Here is an 8,086-nt window from a genome sequence, read left to right on the forward strand (position 1 = left end):
GTGAGCTGATCGAGGCAGAGGGAGTCGTCCATTGTGTGGGGCACGTCAGGTATGTCTAAGGAGTTGTTTTTTGTGCGTTTTGTTTTATTTCCTTTTTTTTTGTCGCTTTGTTCTTTTATTTCCCCCCCCTCGTTTTTTATTCCCTCCCGCGCCTATTCCCCGCAGACAGGTTCATTTTGGCATACGCAAATCGCAGTCAGCTGCGCGTGGTGAGCGGAGAAACGAGCAGGCATCCACAAACGCATCGACGATCGAACAGACTTGCCCAAGAGGAGGCAGCAACCGTTTCGAAGCGCAGATAATCTTAACAAGGCTCAGACAAACTCACAATCATAGCGACACAAAGTAACACCCAGCTACTCTCTACGGCGCGCCGACGTATATCTCCGCGTTTGCCCCACGCATATGCACACATAATAATCCTCGACATCTCCACAATTTTGGAAAAAAAAAAAAAAAAAAAAAAAAAACACACCCACATATGTTTACATTTATACATACCTACATGCGTACCATATTAAACCAATAAACAGATGCCTCATTTTGCCACTCGTATGAGAGCACGGGCTACACACAGACAACGTACCGATCAGTTGGCGCAACGCGAAAAAGTACGCACCTATTTGCTTGTCTCATAAACGCAAACATGGCGAAGGACAAAAGGGGCCGAATGATCTCCAGCTCCCACGAATCTGATGAGGACAAAAATTCCAAGCGAATCAAAAAACACCATAAGTTACATTTTGCAGAGAAAGCTCCCGATAATGGTTCATATAAAAAAAAAAATTACGAAAATGATAAAAGCAAAATAATTTTAAAAAAAGACCAAAAGAAAAATTCTAAAGAAAATTTAAATTCATTTAGTTCTCATCATTCTACTAGTAGCAAATCTGATTCGAACAACCTCGGCTTGGACCTCTCTGGTGGATCGAGTAATGCCTATCCCGATGAGTCGCACCGCGCGGTGTGCCCCATTTGCCGGTCTACATGTTGTGTAGTCTGCTCCATATATGGGTATGCGGTCCCCCTGCCAGTGCACCGGTATTTTTTACTACATATGTTTTTCTCTCTCGCTTCTCCCCCCCCTTGCAGCGTCGAACAGCGAGGATGAATTTAAAATTTTGAAGGAGGAAGAAAATGAAGATAAGTTTTTGGAAGAAAGGAGACGAAAGAGAGAGGCAATAAAGGAGAGGCTTAAAGATTTGGTGAGTGACAACGAAAAGGGGAACGACGTGGTAAGCGGCGAATTGGGCGACTTGGGCGACTCGGGCGTCCTTGGCGATGGTAAGGAGGACCCAAGTGGCAATGTAAAAAAGGAGGAAGGCGAAGGCGCCTTCTCCAGTTGCAACAAAAATGACTTAGCCGAAAGTTTAACTGAGATCCCCCCCATGCTGGACGAGGTGGACCATGAGTAAGTGCGCGCCTCTGTGCAGAGAAGCGCAGTTGCGTTCTTTCCCGAAGGGGGAACGGAGAAAAGAAAGAAAAAAAAAAAAATAAAAATAAATAAAAATAAATAAATAAACGGGGAAAACCACACACCTACGTACATACATACACACACTTAGAATCCCTTTCGATTGTGTCCTCCCCGGTTGATCCTACGTGTTCGCTTCGCTCACCGTTTACGCGTACCCCCGTGAAACGTCTATTTCCCCCCCCTCCAATCCCACTTTCGCAGTGACGCGGCGTGTATATTCGCGCCGAACAAGGAAGTCATGGAGGAGACCTGCTCGTCGCTATCGTCCGACCACGAAATGGTGGAGGACAAGCCGGCGAAAGAGAAAAGCGAGTCGGTTAAGGAGTCCAACGATTTGTATAGTGACTTGAAAAGGAAAATTACGGAGGAGAAGGCCAAAATTAGGGCCTTCATAATTAAGCAGAAGGAGCTGCACGAGCGGACCAAGATGGTGAGGCGTTCGCCGCTAAAGAGAGAAAATATACACATGAGCGCACTGATACATGAATGTACATACACATACACTTATTTGCAATGACACACGAGTGCATCTGCGCGCCCCCCCTTGTAGAACATCGAGGAAGGACCCCCCACCAACAAAAATAAGGACGAGGCGACTGCCAGCAAGCGGCTCCTGGCTAGCCAAACCGAGGGAGTGGAAGAGTACGAAGAGGAAGACAACGAAAATGATGAGGTGGACATGTTCTCCAGTGTGCAGCCAAAAAAAAAGAAAAAAATTGAAAAAATTAGAATCACGAATTATTATACATCTGACAATGTTAATTTGGCGGATAATTGGAACGACTCGGAGGGATACTACAAGGTTAGTCCCTCCGTGGTGCTTACACGGAGAGGAAACGAGGGAGAAGTGGTGACCGTTATTCGCGGCTGTGTATGCCGCTCGGGTGCACTTGTGGGAAGCGCGTACATGTGTATACATACATATATATTTTTTTCCTAACGTTGTACCGCTCTACATGCCGCTTATTTTTCCTTTCTCTTTGCCGCTTTTGGCGCACCCCTTCAGGCCATCGTCGGTGAAGTCATTGACAACCGCTACAGCGTGGTGTGCGAGCTGGTCGGCAAGGGGGTCTTCTCCAACGTTTTAAAATGCTACGATAAGGTGGGGAAAATCCCGGTGGCCATCAAAGTCATTCGAGACAACGACATGATGCGAAAGGCAGCGGAGAAGGAGATATCCATCCTGAAGAAGCTAAACGAATATGATAAGGACAATAAGAGACACATCGTTCGTTTGTTGCGGAGCCTCAAGTATAAGAACCACCTCTGCTTGGTTTTCGAGTGGATGTGGGGCAACCTCCGGATAGCCCTCAAAAAGTAATGAGCGCAGGAGAAGCAGCGCCTTCAGCGGGTGGGAGGCACTCTCGCAAATTGGGTGACTTACTACGCGGCATAGTACCATGAGTATACACCTCTGTGGAAATACCCATAAGATAATAGCCACGTGCATATATACACCACCGCGCTCTTTACATGCTCCACTTTGTTTGCTTCTCCCCCCCCCCCCCCTCGCTTCTCAGATACGGCAATGGGTACGGCCTGAATGCCACCGCCGTGCACTGCTACACGAAGCAGCTCTTTATAGCCCTCAGGCATATGCGCAAGTGCAGGATCATGCACGCCGATTGTAAGTGCCCCAAATGGGGGAAGCAAAAGAGAACAGTTAGCATTGTCCATTGGCATCGTTAACCATTTTTCAGAAGCACACTGTAACCGTGTGGGTCAAATGAACCCCTTTTCCTCCCCCCCGTGGGTAGCTTCATTTCCGCTGCGTTTATTTCTTTCCCCCCCCTTGGCAGTAAAACCGGACAACATACTAATCAATGAGAAGTTCAACGCGCTAAAGGTATGCGACTTGGGAAGCGCGAGCGACATAACAGAAAACGAAATCACCTCCTACCTAGTTAGTCGCTTTTACAGAGCCCCGGAGATCATCCTCGGCTTTCGCTACGATGCGCAGATTGACGTGTGGTCGGCGGCGGCCACGGTTTTCGAGCTCGCCACAGGAAAGATCCTCTTCCCCGTAAGGACGAGGGAGCGAGGGAGCGGCTGCGAAGGAGCGACTGCAAAGGAGCGGCTTCGAAAGAGCGGCTTCGAAAGAGCGGTTTCAAAAGCGCTGCAACACAGCCGCGCGAGCAACCCCAAACCGAGAGGCAAACCGAGTGGCAAACCGAGTGGCAAACCGGAGCCCACCCACCGAACGGCGCGCTTCCCCCCCCCTGCAGGGAAAATCCAACAACCACATGATCAAGCTGATGATGGAGTACAAGGGGAAGTTCTCCCACAAGATGATCAAAGGGGGGCAATTCTATTCGCAGCATTTTAATGACAATTTGGATTTCATCTACGTGGACAGGGACTATTACACGAAGAAGGAAGTGGTGCGGATTATTTCTGATTTGAGGCCCACCAAAAATATAACGTGCGACTTGCTCGAGCACCAGTATTGGTTGAAAGGTGAGGGGAGCGGGGTCACTCTGCAGCGAATCACACCGCCGCGACGTACCGGCATCGTAGTACGCAAACGTGTGCGTCCCTCTCTGTCGGGGGGAAGCCATATGTGCTGCCCTGCGTGCCTCCGTTGGGTGTTGTTCCCAAGGGGGGTGTACCCAAATAGGCACAATTAAAGTAGATCGATTGTGGACACCTCCAAGCGCGATGCTACGAACTTTCGTGAAAAGTGGGGCATCCCACTCCGCATTAGTAAACGCGCAAATGAGAGAACCTAACAAAGGTATTTTATTTTATTTTATTTCATTTTTAACGTACCCTTTTTTTTTCTTCTTTTTTTCCCCTTTTTTTCCCGCGTAGGAAATAGCCCCAAGATGCAGTTTTTAAAAAAAAAGATAAAGCAGCTGGGGGACTTGCTGGAGAAGTGCCTCATGCTGGACCCGACGAAACGGTACACGCCTGACCAGGCCCTGCAGCACCCATACCTCAGGGAGTCCATTCACTTTACCAAAACGCAAAATGAGTGAATGTTTGGGTGGAGGCATACGTTTGGCGAGCGACGTTTTTTTTTGGGTGGCGCCTCCATTTTCGCCGTGCATTTGTTTGTGTAAGAAGTGTGTATGAGTAGTACATGCGTGCGGATGCTGATGCGTTCGCATCCGCCTTTTTTTTATTTTTTTTTATTCTTTTTTTTATTTTTTTTTTATTATTTCCCCCCCGCTTCTCCCCTTCAACCCTTATACCGTATGTGTCTCAATTTTTTTGTCGAAAGAACATCAATAATGCTCGACGGATTTTTCTGTCGAAACGCAATTTCGTAGATTGTCCTGAATAATGGGAATTCGTTTTTTAATTTGTGGTGCTCCAGCACGCCGTACACTTCCTTGGCGGTGTGGATGCCCTGAGGGGGAGTGGTTCGAGTGGGGTAGGATGGATATGATCATGCGGGTGGCTCTTTACAGGGGAAGCGATAATTCAAGTAGAGTTGGGGCAGTCCAACTGGTGATATTCCCAGATAGGGATACGCGAAGGTGCTTGTATTCTATGTGTAGGCACCTCAGCCCATTCACCAGCGTTTTTACCGCATGGCCCATTTCGCAAACGCAGAACTTCCTCTAACTTTTAGCACCTGCACATCACGCGCAGCTATACCTGAAGCTTCTGCCCGTTGAGGAGCTCCATTTCGATTTGATCCCAGGAATCGACTCCGTTTCTCGTGGCGAACTCCCGTGCACATTTGAGGTTCCTTCCCCCCAGACATGTCGTTATGAGATCAGCTAGGCCACAACTGTCTAAAAAGGTTTCCTTCAAAAGGGGAAAAAAAAAAAATTAGTTTATTAATCATTCGGTTTGAGCAGCACAGTGAATGATTCTCCTTTTGGGAGGAGGGATACTATATTTCCATTTTGGGTGGTCTATCTAGGCGGTGCGCCAATTTTTTTTCTTTTTCTTTTTCTTTTTCTTTTTCTTTTTTTTCTTTTTTTTTTTTTTTTTTTTCCCCATGTGTAGACTTACATCTAGAACGTCCGGGAAGAACAACCGGGCGAACCTCTTCATTTCGTCAAGGCCAATTCTGATAATGGCTGACTTGGTGTTGTAGCTGTGCCTGGATGCATCCAGAAAGCCCACTCCTAACGCGACAACGTTTTTCAACGCTCCGCAAGTCTGCGCAGTGGGGAGGGGGGCGTTGTAAAGGGGTGAAGCGTACGGTTTCGAAGACGAACTAGCGTCCACGGGCGTGGGTATGTAGAAATTTCCCCCCTCGTGGTACGCTGCTGGCACGCTGCTAACATTGCTAACACTGCTAACAATGGTGGCAGGCCTCACCTCCACGCCCGGCTTGTCCTGGACGCAGTTTATCTTGAAGTACGTCCTGTCGAACAGCTCCTGCCAAATCCCCGCCACCTGGGCGTCTTCAAAGCCGATGGTGCTTTCGCTGAAGTTTTCCCTGGACAGCTCCTGCGGGGGTCGAAGGGGGGGGCAGTTTTTTTTAGATAGCGCGTAAAAGAATGCGTGTCGGATTCGTGGCAATCTGTTCGCGACACCTGTGGGTAGGGATATTCCCCCGTGTGGTGTTCTCCCCTTAGCGCAGGTGCAAGTGGGGGGAAAGGTCAGACTGGGACACTTTTACAAAGGAAGCGAGCGATATGCCCAGGTACCTGCACATACATTCGCTATGTTGGAACCGGACAGAGCCGCGCACCCAATTTTTAGCTTGTCCTCAATTACGCTGGAGAGAAGCGTGGGCTTACAGTTGTCTATTTTGATTCCCTTCATTAGGCTTATCGCCTTCGCGCCTTTTTTGAGGTTTTCATTTTTCACAATTTCGTTTAGCACGTTCTGCAGGGGGAGGGGAGAAGTCGGGGGAGAGGAGGTGTATTATGTTCGCAGCGCAGGAAGGTGGGCTCTCCAAAAGTGGGCTCTCCAAAGGTGGACTGCCCCAAATGGGGACTCCCTCGCGAGCGCCCCTTTTCGCCGCCGCGTCCCTCCCCCTGAGTTACCTCCAGGTACTGATGAGGCACTACGAAGATGAGCAAGTCGGCATCCTCAACCGCGTCCTTCAAATTCGAAATGGCCACTACATTGTCCGGCACCTTCATCCCCTTCATGTATTTTACGTTTTCCTTTTTCGTGTTGATAATGTTGCTTAGTTTCTCGTTGTCTACAATTTCTTCCTTTACGTACATCCTAACCTGAGAGAAGTGGCGGGGGAGGTCTCTCACATGAGTTTTCGTTCGAATGGGACAGGGGCATAGCTTTATAAGAACAAACATGTAAGTGAATGCTAATCTGTGCGTTTAAGCGCCGCTTTATAGCTAGCTAGCTTTTTTTTTTTTTTTTTTTTTTTTTCCTTTTTACCAGGGGGTGGAATATTTTCGACTTGTGCGTATTCTCCGCGACGATTTTTGAAACGACGGTTCCCCAACTGCCACTGCCGATGACGGAAACCTGCGAGGGGGGGGAAGCGGCAAAGGGAGCGGCGAAAAGGAGCGGCCAAGGGAGCAGCGAAACTGGGCACATTTCACCGCAAAACACACCTACGTGCTAAAAAATGAACGTTTCTTTTTTTTTGTTAAAAGATCAGTTCCTTCCGCAGGGGCCTTTTCTGTGGGTGCCCCAACAGTTACACACAGGTGTAACCATAAAGTGTGCTGTCTCCTTTTTTTTTTTTGCTTACTTTAAGGGGGAGGCTGTTTGTTGCATTTGCCATGAGGGCGTTTCTACTGACGCTTGGCTGACTTCCGGAGAAGCAGGTTGCCAACTGGGGCATTAACAGGAGGTACGAAAGGAAGCCCTTCATCATTTTGCTAAATGAAAAGAAAAGGGCACGGGCCACTTCTGTCGTCGCAGCTTCTGAGCAGTGTTGGTGTAACTCCTTGTGCAACTTTCACTCCTTCCGTTCTACGTAACCATGTAGGAAGTAAATCTCATCGCTGTTTCGATGCATAAATGGGTGAATTTTTTTTTTTTTTTTTTTCCTTCATTTTTTACATTTGTATGCCGTACGGGGAGGCAACGTAGGGTGGTGTTCCCCAACAAATGTGTTGACATTTTTTTTAAAAAAAAAAAGGCGCATAGCAGGCAGGTGGCATTTCAAATAGGTATTGCCCCTTCACCGTTTGGTTAGACTTCCCCGGTCAGGCATGCGACGCAAAGGTGGCAGTTTCAATTGGGATGATGTTCGTGCTAAGTTAAGAGAGCTTTTTTTTTTTTTTTTTTTTTTTTTTGCCACTCCGAAAAAGTGCACGGTCAGAGGGGGCAAACGGAAGAGTGAATTCTCCGCTGCTGCTTGTTCTTGTCCCAGGTGCACTGGGGCGTCAGTGTTCTTCCCACTGCCACAGCAGGAGATTTTTTCCCGCGCGTATTGACACAGACCAGTGTTTTTCCTTCCCGTCCAGGGGATACGAAGGTATGTGAGTTTCCTTTATTTCCCGCCCCGCCTGTCTTTGCCCCCTCAGCACAGCCAGGGTGTTCCCCTTCGCGAGTTAATCTGCCCATTCGGCTAAGCGGCTACGAGGCTACTTCGTCGCTTCGTCGTTCCATCGCTTCTTCGCTCCGCCACCTCACCGCTAAAGGACACAACTTGGCGTGCAAAAAAATCCCAAAGGGAAAAAAAAAAGATAAGCGAGAAAGTCTTTCCAACATTCCCCAAAAAAA

At 48.2% G+C, this 8,086-nt stretch overlaps 2 protein-coding genes across 2 annotated transcripts, besides 2 other annotated features; one reads left to right on the forward strand and one right to left on the reverse strand.

The window, feature by feature from the left end:
- Nucleotides 1-533: 533 nt before the first annotated feature.
- Nucleotides 534-4,455, forward strand: PVX_091375 (serine/threonine-protein kinase PRP4K, putative; the record flags this gene model as incomplete). Its single annotated transcript, XM_001615216.1, has 9 exons — nucleotides 534-932; nucleotides 1,093-1,411; nucleotides 1,679-1,907; nucleotides 2,028-2,279; nucleotides 2,484-2,794; nucleotides 2,998-3,104; nucleotides 3,277-3,500; nucleotides 3,703-3,934; nucleotides 4,289-4,455. Exons 1-9 carry the CDS (start codon nucleotides 647-649, stop codon nucleotides 4,453-4,455), a joined length of 2,127 nt encoding a protein of 708 aa, XP_001615266.1. The 5' UTR covers nucleotides 534-646.
- Nucleotides 4,183-4,212: a microsatellite.
- Nucleotides 4,280-7,232, reverse strand: PVX_091380 (glycerol-3-phosphate dehydrogenase, putative; the record flags this gene model as incomplete). Its single annotated transcript, XM_001615217.1, has 8 exons — nucleotides 4,280-4,829; nucleotides 5,081-5,233; nucleotides 5,444-5,593; nucleotides 5,756-5,887; nucleotides 6,098-6,268; nucleotides 6,430-6,621; nucleotides 6,788-6,877; nucleotides 7,107-7,232. The coding sequence occupies 8 exons, from the start codon at nucleotides 7,230-7,232 to the stop codon at nucleotides 4,659-4,661; spliced, it is 1,185 nt and encodes a 394-aa protein (XP_001615267.1). The 3' UTR covers nucleotides 4,280-4,658.
- Nucleotides 5,633-5,687: a microsatellite.
- Nucleotides 7,233-8,086: the final 854 nt, after the last annotated feature.

This window comes from Plasmodium vivax, chromosome 9 (assembly GCF_000002415.2).
Source record: "Plasmodium vivax chromosome 9, whole genome shotgun sequence".
Classification (NCBI taxonomy): domain Eukaryota; phylum Apicomplexa; class Aconoidasida; order Haemosporida; family Plasmodiidae; genus Plasmodium; species Plasmodium vivax.